The sequence below is a fragment of the Denticeps clupeoides genome, chromosome 16, assembly GCF_900700375.1.
Source record: "Denticeps clupeoides chromosome 16, fDenClu1.1, whole genome shotgun sequence".
Classification (NCBI taxonomy): Eukaryota; Metazoa; Chordata; class Actinopteri; order Clupeiformes; family Denticipitidae; genus Denticeps; species Denticeps clupeoides.
Window position 1 is genome coordinate 4,051,951 of NC_041722.1, and position 12,749 is coordinate 4,064,699.

The 12,749-nt window shown below is 43.0% G+C and overlaps 1 protein-coding gene across 3 annotated transcripts in view; it reads left to right on the forward strand.

Moving 5' to 3' along the window:
* unc13c (unc-13 homolog C (C. elegans)) overlaps nt 1–12,749 on the forward strand; it is a 103,032-nt gene that overhangs the window by 51,163 nt on the left and 39,120 nt on the right. For all 3 annotated transcript variants that reach the window (XM_028955969.1, XM_028955970.1, XM_028955971.1), the window contains 2 exons: nt 2,795–2,928; nt 5,546–5,631. In XM_028955969.1, coding sequence (XP_028811802.1) covers nt 2,795–2,928; nt 5,546–5,631 — 220 coding nt within the window. The remainder of the gene's footprint in view (nt 1–2,794; nt 2,929–5,545; nt 5,632–12,749) is intronic.

Sequence of the window (12,749 nt, forward strand, 5' to 3'; positions counted from 1 at the left end):
ACAAGCTCTCCACCTTCAGTGTCCTTCATGCTCTGGGACCAAAGTGTTTTGCATAGCAGATCCACTCCCCGCTGTGTGGCTGTTTTCATCTTTTATTATTTTTTTTTTCTACCCATTAAGTGGTGCCTCAGCACAACCACCCCGCTTCCCCTCGATCTGCATCTCCTCCTTCGGGAGGTTAGGATGAAATGAGGGTGCTGTCAGGGTTGCCTCCAACCACCGTGGCTGACCTCTCCCGTGTCGGAATGAGGTGGCAGGCAGATGTTTCGTGATTGATTCGCCGCTGTCAGTCAGTGCTGTTGAGAACAGGGCTTGGCTATCCTGCAGCGATCTGACAAGCTATCGCTCAGCAAGACCAAAGCCTCCTCACACCATGCCCACACAATCAGCAGACGTTATTTACACCAGAATGAAGGTTCCTGCAGACTCCCCCTCTCTGTACTGAGAATAAATACATTCCACCCCAACTGGAGTGTGCTGGATGCCATAACTGCAGGTCAAATATGTAGACCAGCTCAAGACTGATTCAATGTCTTTGCTTGGTACCACCAAGTTTTTGAGCTTTAGGTGAGTCTGGTGAGGTATAACATGGAAAGTTGTGCAGAACTGCTCATTTCTGGTATTGTCATGTTATTTTTCAATTGATTGCATGTATTAGCATATAAACAGTGCATAAAAAGACAGTAGTTTTGATCTACTCTTATTGTAAATAATGAAAAATTGAAATATAATATATTGCCAGTGTAAAAAAATTGCAATGGATTCTACTTGGTAAGTAAATAAAATTTGTTGATAGAGCCATGGTATCCAATAATAATGTGACTTTGGCCAATTTGGCTCATTAAGACTAAGGTGTGACCTAAGCCTGTAGCATCTTACAGTGAAAAATAAAGGTTTTATCCAGACAATGTGTGCAATAGAACTAAATCATCATTTATGTATGGAAAATTGGTCTAATGATTAACCAATAAAGTAAAAATGTAATATCCTACTGCTGAGGACTGATCTTGTTTGCCTCTTCTTTAATTAACATAGTTAAATGTAAATGAATGAATATTGGATTTGAAGTATTTCAGAGCAGTGTCACTTACCACAATTGTGTAATGTATAATTGCATAATTGTATAATTTGTCTATTCCAGAACATCCTAATTGTTTGATGTTGCACCCTCCATTTATTCCAAACTCTTCTTGCCCAGCATCAGCCATGGTGCCCACAGTGCAGCCATTATGCTGAAGGTTGTTAAATAATTGAGGACATACTGTATTACTCAATGCCTGGAGGGGATGAGCCTCATTTTCGAATATGATTTTCTATTAGACTATTCAAACCTGCATTTGGATTCTCTCTCGCATGCATCAACATCACAGAACAGATGGATCACAGAGTCCTCATCTACTAGGATAGATAATACAAATTCAAATGAAACATTACAAACCTTGTCAGAAGGAACTCTCATAGGCAAATTATTACACTGAAATCACCCTTTACAACTCAAATATCTGTGTCTATCAATCAAATTTCTCATTTAAGTATGTAACAGTAAGGCAATTTTGGACATCATTCTCAGATATATCATTTTTACATTCTTTCCTACTTGAGTTTAAAAAGCATGTATTAAAACCTTCAAAATAGGGCCCTTAAGTAAGCCGTCAGACTATATACTGATTTTATAAAACCTTTTTAAGGTGTTTGGAGTTCTGTTCCAGGTCTGCTTCAAGTCTTGTGGTGTGGATACTAAACTTGGGGGTTTGTTCTTTTTGCACTGTGCATTGCTTCTCTGTCACTTGTTATACTGGGGGATCTCTGGACAACATTTCTGGCTGAGCTGCCACATTCGTCTCCGTGTCTGACATTCAATCCCAGAGCACCTTACAAACCCAACGGGTAATTATAGCTGCTATCCACCACACCTTGCCTTTGTCCCCTATTTCCCAAAGCCCTGCGCAGTTAAGATAATAAGACTGGGTCACTGACACAGACTGTAAAAGCCTTTGTAATTCAAGTAATGCCAGAACTAGCTGGGCATGTCAATCTACGTGGATAGGACAACGAAATGGCATTGTGCCCAATTGCCCATTCAATCAGACTGAACATTCTCTGGTACAAAGAGCAATTTTTTTAGGGGAGCATGATGGGACTGTGCGAATGTGTTTGTATGACCTGCTGTTACACTTACCGTCTTATTGCTGCGTGATGTGGCTACCAAAGGATATCCTCTGTGTCTAATGGACTATATGTAAGATGCTGCCCCACATGCCGAGCAGGCCTCAAAAGGAAATCCCTCAAATGCAGAGGTGAGAAGGTACAGCTCCGAATCCATCTGAAAAAGGGCGCCAAACTCACAAATCTTTAAGGATTCCCCACAGGCTTCTGTCTCCGCTTGACTGTTGCTGCCACGGCAGATGGTGGTGATGGCGTGTGATCTGGAGGCATGCATAATCAGATTTAGGGCTTGAAATATTGATTTGTCTTCGTGTTATTTTTGGAGAGGAGTTTAACGGTGGCATATGCTGGTGTTAAACGTAAGTGCTGCTGATGTTGGCGCTTTGCAGCTCCTCCTTGAACGGAGGTCCAGGGTTTCTGTTCTCGGCTCGTCGCCTATGAAGATGTGATGCTGTGGGATAAATAAACCATTGGGAGCCAGTGCGCTGTGCCAAGATCTTTAAAAAGTCTCCTTCTCTCTCATTAAATAATTAATTTGGTCAAAGCAGAGCCTGGGAGACTATCTGACATTCTCTTTTATCACCCGCACCCTATCTGACCTCCCTCTCTTTGTCTTTCTCTCTAACAGTCGAAAAAGCAGGATCTCCCCCGTGAAGAACAGGGTCCCTCCATTAAGAACTTGGACTTCTGGCCCAAACTCATCACTCTCATGGTGTCTGTGATTGATGAAGATCGGACTGGTTACACACCCGTACTTAACCAGTGAGTACCAGTATGACTGCAATCCGACTGCACATTTTAACAACTTTCTTTTTATTGGTCTCATTGAAAACTACATGTAGCCATAATTAGACGCCGCATTTTTACGATAATTGTAAAGAAGCATTCTACAATATACATGAAATGATAATTGTTCCCTTATTAAATAATATTTATTAACATATTTATACAAAATATGATAAACGGATCTAATATGATAACATTCATTTAAAGGGACATCATTTTAAAAATTGCGTGCAATATGAATCACAAAATGTAGTATTGGAATCTATGATTATCTGTCTCTGATTTACTGTAGCGAAGCTTCCACAATCTTTTTTTTCTTCTCATTTTTACACTCCTCTTACATATTGGAACAATATCTGTTATCGAGCAGTTGAGCCAATACACGTTAAGCTTCAGTAGCTGCTTCTGTGCACATGGCCCACCTAAACTATGACATATTAAGACTTTCTCATAGGTCTTCCTGGACATAAAGAGGCATGGCAGGATAGAGGTTACAAGAACAAACAGTTTCTAACTTATTAACACAGGTATGTCACTATTGTACTTACATGGAAATATTGTATGTAAAACTGGAACCAATGTTACAGAAAAACCCAAATTAAAGGAAAGGAGAAGAAGATAGAAAAGAGAAAAAAAGAGAGAGAAGAGCCTGAGCCTGGACCTGGAGAGGCAGGGAAGGAGAAAGACAGTTGAGTAATGACTAATGAACCCTTGAAGGAGAAGGAAAAGAAGTGACCACACCCTCCGAGACCAACCTCTTATACTCCTGGCAGAACAAGGGGTCATCCATTCCCAATAAGACTTTCCCTTGCACCTAAATGGCACCTAAGCCTTTTCTTGGCCTTTTTTTTTACCCTGGTGATACCCTTTGTGAGCAGAAGGCCACAGCTTAGAGATAAAGTGGGGGGATCTTCATGGACCTGGAAATTTTACATCATGATTTCAATGGATTTATCTCACCAATTCTACTGAATTCTACTGTATTCCTCAATAATGGGTAATGCTAGTACTGTAATTTCTTAAATAATGGGTCGTACCAAACGTCACATTATCACTTTGATATGAGGCTTTGGTTTTCATTTCTGGAGTAGTGTGTGAATTTGCGCAGACAAGGTAGTGGACAGCAACTGAATTATTCAAATCAGAGAGTTGCAGATACAGAGATGCTTTTATATCATTGGGGGACCTGGCAGAGCCAAGGTCTACGTTGACACTAATTGGTGAGCCATTACTCTAAGAATAAGTACGATGACACGGATTTGCATAGGCTCACTTTTGAAAAGTGGCACTAATGACTTCTGTGGCTTCTGAATAATCTGAGTTGGCATTAGCTGTCCATCATTCAAGGACATGCCTAGCAACACCCGACGGAGAGTACAGACCTCAAAACTTTGCAATGCAGTTAAAATTTTCCTGTAAATATTAATGATGTGTGTGAATGGCAGATATATAAATAAAAAGGTTTATCCTAAGTTGTTTTAGGAGTCATAAGTCATTATGAATAAAACGTTTAGGTGTCGTGTGACAGAGCTGAACCAGGTTTGACAAGTGGTTGTAGCCACAATGAGCCTTTGCCCTTAGGATAAGATATTGCAAACTGGTCCTACCATGCCAGTGATCCAACCCACTTTCTGGGTCGCATGGCAGGAAATTTGCTCCAAAATGGGAACAAATGAACATAGCACACATGCATGTGTCTAGGATTGTTTCTGTTTGTTGAGAGCTTCCTGTTTCAATTTAAGCCTGGCCACAACCAAACTGTATTCAATGATGCTGCTTGCCAAAGGAGGAGAGGCGTGAATGAGCCAGTGATAATTTTCTATGACTTGTATGGCATACCCGTTGTCATAGAAACAAGAGGTTTGCTTTCCAGGGAGCATTTGAGGCATTAAAGCTGAAAATATCTAAAGGGAAATTGCTCTGATAAAAAGGTTCACAGTCCTGGTAATTAGAGTATTGACTTAAAATCTATGTATCAGGTTTCAGGTTCAGAGGCGCAGGTGCAGAGGCGGGGCGGGCGGTGAGGGCAGAGTTCCTGGCGAGAAGAGCAGGACTGTAGCAGCGCTGGCATTTCGAGGGCTGCGGGGATGCAGCAGCTGTAGGAAAATGGGGGTGCAAGCGTCCGAGAGAGGGAAACTCTAAGTTACTGGGCTTTTTTGGCCGTCTGAGACGTGCGTGAAGAAGCGGCGCTGGCCGATTGGGTTACATTGGAGTAGGCATAGGAGAACACGGCAGGCTGGAGTACCAGAAGGCGTTGGTGTGGAGAAGCCAAAAACTGTTGGATCGTTGGGGCGTTGGGAGGGTCAGTAGTCGTCGGTGGTAAGGAGAAGCAGGCAAGGATAATCCAGAGGAAACCAAAAGGATCGTCCAAAGGAAATCGGTTGGCAGGAAAAATACAGTCATGAAATAAATGCTTACAACAAAGAGACAAGGCCACAAGGAGTTCGCAGCCTCCAAGATGGCCGCCATGTGTTTGACTTGGGTCTCGTCTCCTTCCGGGTCGGTTTGCGTGGGGTGGGGTGGCAGCCGTGACACTAAAACTTTTACTTACCAGCCCTACTCTATCATAATCTGATTTTTCCATCCTTTACAGGTTCCCACAAGAACTAAATATGGGGCAGATCAGCTCTGAAGTCATGTGGAACCTGTTTGCTGTAGATATGAAGTACGCCATGGAAGGTCAGTGTGAATTCTGTGTTCAAGCTTGTGTTTTTGTTTTTTTGAAGAGGAAACCTTTGATTTAATTACTTGAGGCTAAAATTATGAGACTGTGAAAACACCATGTTCCGCCTTATTATATCTGTCTGGGAAGGAGACAACGGTCCTGATGTGATTCATTTATTGTAAATATAATAGCTTTTACTGTAAACAAAGCATTTGCTCTGGAGATCCAGTAATACTCTAATGAACTCAAATGGAGCCGTGCATTGGATTATACCTGCATGCTGAGCATCAGGGTTCTGAAAACTTGTCATGTTGTGATTGAGGAAAAATGCGCAGATTCAACTGGAACTAAAGTTGTTGCAAAAAATCAATGAAGATACTCTTTATGAAGCTTGTTGCAGCTAATAAACAAAAGCAAGATTTTATTGAGAGAAAATGTCCCTCTGCCATTATTTAGTTTCTCTGTTGTGGACAAGAAGGATCTTGATTTGCCCTTCTTGACTGAGGAGATTAGGAATTAAACCACGGGAGACCTCCTGGGGAATCATGTGCCAGTTCATTGCTGATGTTATAGGAAAATGACAGAGGAGGAAAAGCTTGTCTCTCACCGGGTCCCGTAGAAATGCCGTCCCTAATTCTCCCGCGGTAATTCCGCTGTGACTGTTGGAGGGCTGAGACGTGTAATTGCTTGCTGCTGTTTCCCGAACCGCTGCGATGGTAACAGCCTCCGCTATAAACAGGCCGGCCGTAATTTATGCCAATCTCCTCAGCACAAGACTGACATAATCGGTCAGAGTCGGGAGTGGCTGGGTGGAGGTGTTGAGAGAACAGAAATCTTGTATAGCTATAGCACACACACACACACACACACACTGATATGCTCGAGTGTACTCACTTTCACTCTACACTTGAATGTGGAACCTCTGACATGGTTTTGCCATGTTGCCCCAAATCCCCCCGTCAAATCAGCGTCCCTGTCCATTTAAAGACTAGGGGCAGTAAGACCCTGCAGTGTTTGGACTATTAGAATAAAAACCAGAAGCTACAGGGCCTGACGGAGACCCTAATCCTCGGGTGGGGAAATCCTTCCCAACCCCAATCCACCCAGCAGAGCTGATCCCTGACATGCCCGTGCGACTGTTAAGCCTATGGCGCTGATGGAGGGAGAGAAAGAGCAATAGAGAAGAAGGGATGATGAGAGAGAAATCTGAAATGGCGAGAAAAAGATAGGGGAGGGCTGGATGTCAGAACTAATCAGAGCAGCGTAGGAATCACAGGCTGTGTCAGGCTACATGGATTTGTTTTATGAAACAAAACACATGCAGTTTTTTTTTGTGGATTCATATGTCGCCAAAGATTTAACTCAAAATAACATAGAATAGCTATAAGCTATAAAAAATTGTATGACTGTAGCCCAGTGTTCAATTACTTTAATTAAGACAGGGGCTGATACAGACAAATTATGATTTGCTTTTACTGTTACATTTACAGTGGTGTTTGACAGTTTGTGAATCCTATTAAATGTTCTATATTTCTTTATATTAAACAGGAATTAAACGATCATCAGATGTCTTATTGATAATTAGCTGTCATCCACTGTCAATATGACAAGTAATTTAAATCACATAATCAAATGAAATAAATTAGAAAACTGAGTGGAAACAATTCAAGATTCCAAGTATCATCTGTCCATATCCCCCATTTCTTTACATTGAGAGAGAAATATGGCATCTAGTACAAAGATATTTTAAATAATTGGATCAATGCTCTGCTTTGAATGGAGTTTTACAGCATTTATAACTCCATCAGTTTCTTACGAGATCCCCAACACCACTTGTTGACATGTGGCCAGAACTCGTCACAGAGGCCGTGCTCTGTAGACATTCACTGTTAAGAAGTGACGTATGGAGAAATGAGTGATGCCACCGTTCTGTACCTCGTCATGCAGATCTTTAGTGTATCTGTATCTCTAATAATTGTACTGAACTGACGACGTTATTAACACGGGAAAAATCCTGTAAAAAATACACATATCTGTGTCTTAATTCATCCATACTGATACCTGTAGTTTAAACGATGTCAGTATATTCACTGAAAAAGATGGTGTTAAGACGTCTGGTGTTGGGCGTCTTAGAGGGGAGCAAGTCCCACTTCCTGCTGCAGTGTGCGAGGGCTGCGATGCCGCTGGTGCCATTTGTCACCTGTGTCTGCAAATGCAGTGCAGCTGGTTGCTGTGCCTCAGGTGGCTCGGGTGGCAGCTTCTCTCTGTTAGCGCTGTGCATCTGTTCAGGGGGCTGGCGCTGGTGGTGTTTGGAAAAGAAATGTAGGAGGATGAAATGAGCTGCGAGAGCTGGTGGGAGAGTCGCGAGGCCGTTTTTGTAAGCTGCGAGGTGTTTATTTCTTCTTATTAAAAATAGCACCGCGATTTGCAGCCAGGTGCAACAGGGCGCAGGAAGAATGTGGCTCCATATGGTCACAGAAGCGCGGCTGAGTTTGCCGCTTCTTTCAGAACGCTCCCAGTAGCTTTGTCACTGTCGAAAACATGGCCTGCCTTAAAGGGCTGTAATAAATGGCGGGCCTCCCCATCTTTGGAAAAAAAAACAAAAAAAAACTCCCCCTCCACCCACGCTTCATTAGGATGGCAGACTGGACCGGTGCTCCCCTTCTGCGGTCCACCCTGCAGCCCTTATTTCACTTCTCTGCAGCCGGCCATTCATCTGGCCCTCGCTTTACTTCCATCACAGCCTTTACAGCTCATCCGGACCGGAGCGCATCTTTCACTTCCCAACGTTCCACGTTGCCTGGTAGCTGGACATTTGTGGAAGCTTCAGTAGTCAGATTATCACACTTCACATTTCTTTCTGTCCACTCTCTTCGCTTTGGTCTGTCTGTCTGTCGCTGGTGTTGTCGTTCACTCTTCCTGTCTCACCCTGTGTCCCATAGCCAATCAGAGTCCATCTGCTGTTTCTACTCTCGCCGCCCTCGTCAGTTTATCTGCTGTCTCTCTCTCTCTCTCCTCTCTGTCTATAACAGTGTTATAAGAGACAGGTGTCAGATACCCATGTGCCAGCATGGCAGGGTCTTTTTGAGTCTTTTTTCACTGTTTTTTTTTTTTTGCTTTTTGTCTATACCTGCGGCCAGACAGAAAGTGAAGTGATTGTCATTGCGTAGCACAGCAATCACAGCACATGAACATGAAATGTGTCCTCTGCATTTAACCATCACCCTTGCAGTGGGCAGTCATGACAGGCGCCCGGGGAGCAGTGTGTGGGGACGGTGCCTTGCTCAGTAGCACCTTAGTTTCGATTCAAACCGGCAACCTTCTGATTACGGATCCACTTTCTTTACCCATTAGGCCACCACTGCCCCCACTGGATTGTGACTGGAGTGGCTGGAGATTCAAAGGGTCACAATTAAGAACAGTCTTACATGGCCTTAAGCATCTTCTATGTACTTGCAATGATTTTGTACTTCAGGCTACAAACATTAGTGTTGCTGTGCTCATTAATGAACCTCATAATATTCATTTGTTCTCAACGTTAAATTTACTACAGTTGTTCCACAGTTCATACAGTACGAGACGTTATTTATGGCTTCCTGCCTGTCCTGTCCCAGTTATGATATCCAACCCCTGTTCATTACTGGGGTAATAAATTACATGGCATGGAATACAGGTGACATGCACACCTCCCAAGGACCCTCTCTATTCCTCTCAGGTTGGCTCCCCTATGAGCTGTGTATTATGATAAATGCTGCTCGCAGGGACTATCACAGACTGCCCTAGATGTGTTGGAGTCTCCAATGAGAGATGAGATGGGTTTTTCTGGAAATAAATTTGGACAAGGATTGCGACTCACGTTTTGTTGTAATGGGAAGCGTTACTACCCTTCATAGTGGAATGATGGTGGTGATAATTACAGCATGATAATTACAGAAATCCACCATGTAGAAATTATTTCTTTTTCTGTGCTGGATGTTTTCATCCTATGATCTTCAGATGTGGTCCGCATTCCCTGTTTTGGAACACTGCATACTTTTCCTTCTCGGCATTTCACTTCCCGAGGAGGCTCATGAGACCAGGACTAAAGCTATAAATGGAAGAACAGGAGTAGAGCTGGAAGGGTTAGTAGATCGTGGCTCATGGCTTCTGACAGGGCCTGTCTTGTCCATTAAACAAAGGCAGCCAATAGCCTGGAGCCCTCAGAACCCGAAAAGTACATTTTTAATGAACTTCTCTATAATTACACAGACTTCCACAATATCCCCTGTCTTTGTAATCTTACTGTGCATATAAACGTGTCTCACCAGCCTGGTTTTAGGTGATGTACTGTTTACTATACTTAGTCGGATGCCATATTTTAAAGGCAGGGGCTCCTTAAAGGATCAAGCAAACACAGCAACTCAGCAGACACAAAGAAAGTGTTCAATAACACATTGCCTGCGAAAGCAATAAATGTTGCCCACTGACTAGTACGCTCAAGCTGTGCTTACACCATTGATTTCACAGTGGCATCAGGGTGGCAAACAGAAGGAAGCGTGGCAGCCAATAAAAGCAGGCTGAGTTGTTGCAGTTGAGACTAGACACTCAGAGACAGGCTCCGTGCAGCTTTTCCAACAATTCACGATCACTGGACTCCAAATAGGCATGCATTCTACAATATTCCACTGTCACACACACATTCATGGGAGTGGATTAACCCGTTATAGTCCTCATAAAATAGAATAAGTTGTTGTCACGGCCGTTTGGCATGGCGAGGAAGGTGATCTGAGATGATGACAAGACTTGACGATGAAGAAGGACGCATTCGCACGACGTCATGAAACAGGGGTTTGTGAAGAACAGGACAGGAAAGACATCCGGTAACACGTGAACATGTAACATGTAACAATGACCCAACAGTGAACAGACACGAACAGGGCAGCTTCATACAATCACAGGTGAACACGATTAGGAAACATTACACTGGACACACGTGAAACTCCGGACCGGATCCCGGACCCGGAGTAACTCCTTCCGGACCAAATCATGACAGTTGTATTACAGAACTGAATCTTTAGACACTTGATGGAAATCAAACTTGCATGGATGTAGAAATTTTGATTATTATCTGACATTTAGATTTTTTTCATGTTTGCACTGTGTTATTATGTTTCCTGACTGTTTTCAACTGTGTCCGCCTGTATAAAGCTGCCCTGTTCATTTCTGTTCGTCATCGGCTCGTTGTTTGGTGATCTTTCCCCTGTGGTGTGCTCCATGTAATAAACCCCCGTCTCGTGATGTTGTGTGTATGAGTCCTTCTTCCTCACCATGTCCAGCCACCGTGAAAGAAGATTATTTCTGAGCCTTTGTCTATAACAAGTGATGCTATTAACTGTACTACATTGAAGATATTAAGAGTAATAACAACACTGCAGGGAAGCAAACAGCAGCTGGCACTATTAAGAAAAATCTGTCTCCTTTTGTACCCCATACCATGTAACACCGTCTAAGAAACAAGGGTAGTAAATATTAAATGCAAGTCAATAAAACGAATTTATTAGAAAACTGCCATATATTAAAGAGTCCCCTATCATGAAAAAAATCACTTTGTGAGATTATTTAACATTAATACCAGTTCCACTAGCCTGTCTATGGTACTGCGGAGGCTAGAAATGGTGATAGGTGTAAAGAGTGTTTTGGTCGTTCTGCTTCACCGTTCAGACAGCGGCAGCTCAGATGGACTCTATGACTTACGTTCATTACGTTGTCATAAGGGACATATTTTCTGGAAAAATTGCAGACATGACATCCTGTCTGTACCAAATATTGTGGTTGGTGAATGGTGTTGAGGATGTCATTTCCACGAATGCCCGCTCAACTCCTATTGTCCGCTCTCCTTCCCATCCCGCCTCTTAGCATTTAAAGCTACAGATACTCTTTTTCACTCTCTAAGCATTCTAAGTACACTTTTGTTAGAACTTCTGCCTATTAAACACAGACTCCCCTTGCGTACAGTAGAATGTAATCATTTTAGGAATAATCGCCTCATAGAAGAATGCAGTGTTTGCACTTTACCATGGCAGAATCTGTATTTCCCCCCTTTTGTTATACAGAGATGCATATGGCCTCAAATTAAAAAGTATTCTTCTTTTGTCAAAGTGCAGTTCAGTGAGAAGATGCTTTAGGGAACAAACAAGGAATGTGTTCTTGACATGTGTGATCAGCTTTTTGTCTTATAAAATCTGTGTAGTTTGTGGTGTTTTTTTCAAGCATTGTAAATCTGGATGTACCAGGAAGAAGCTGTGATAAGACTCTTATCACACACCAAATTTCACTCACCAACCATATTTCATGCTGATGCAAATCATTGCATTCTAGAATACAACAACTTTTTTATTTTATAATACTGTCCTGGAGAGGACAAAAATTTGCTGGGTTTTTGACTAGGTGATCCTGAGTCTATCTTAGTTTATCTTGGCGTAGATTATGTGCGCCGCTGCACTTCAGTGGGTCAGAGGAGAACAGAGTAAAGCCTATGCCGCTGGTGGTGGCGATGATAGAACAGCGGTACTGCTCATCGGGTTACAGTTCTGTGCACTCACAGCCAATCCCTTTCCGCCGTGCGTTTGTCATCTTACCGCCGCCAGTTCCCCAACTGCCTGCACAAAGCAGCATACAGAGATGCCTACTGGCCAAACTTGGCTTGAGGAAAAACAAAGCAACCTGGGGGTTTTCTCTGTCAAAGTGACAGGTTTTCATTGCACTGCTTTGTTCTCTGCTCCGTATACGTACACAGCTTGTTTCTGAACTTGTGCATGCCGGTGAGGGAGGGTTACTCTTTTGGAAAACTTGCTCAGATTTCTTGGCTGGTGGTAGCACGCTACTGAGGTTGCCTTTGCCGTGGCCTCTTAATAAAACGACAGCAGCCAGACTCTCTGGGCAGACGCGTGAACCTCTGTAGACTGGAGGCATATGTCCGGACCGGTGTTTACACAAACCCGCAGCACAGCAGGTATAAATGCCAGGGAAATGTGAGGGAAATAATGTCTCAATGAAAAGCACTGGGCATGGCACCTTACAGAAATGGGCTCATCTCCTTTATTCAACAGGTTCAGCAGCATACAAACACACACACATGCACACACGTGTGGCT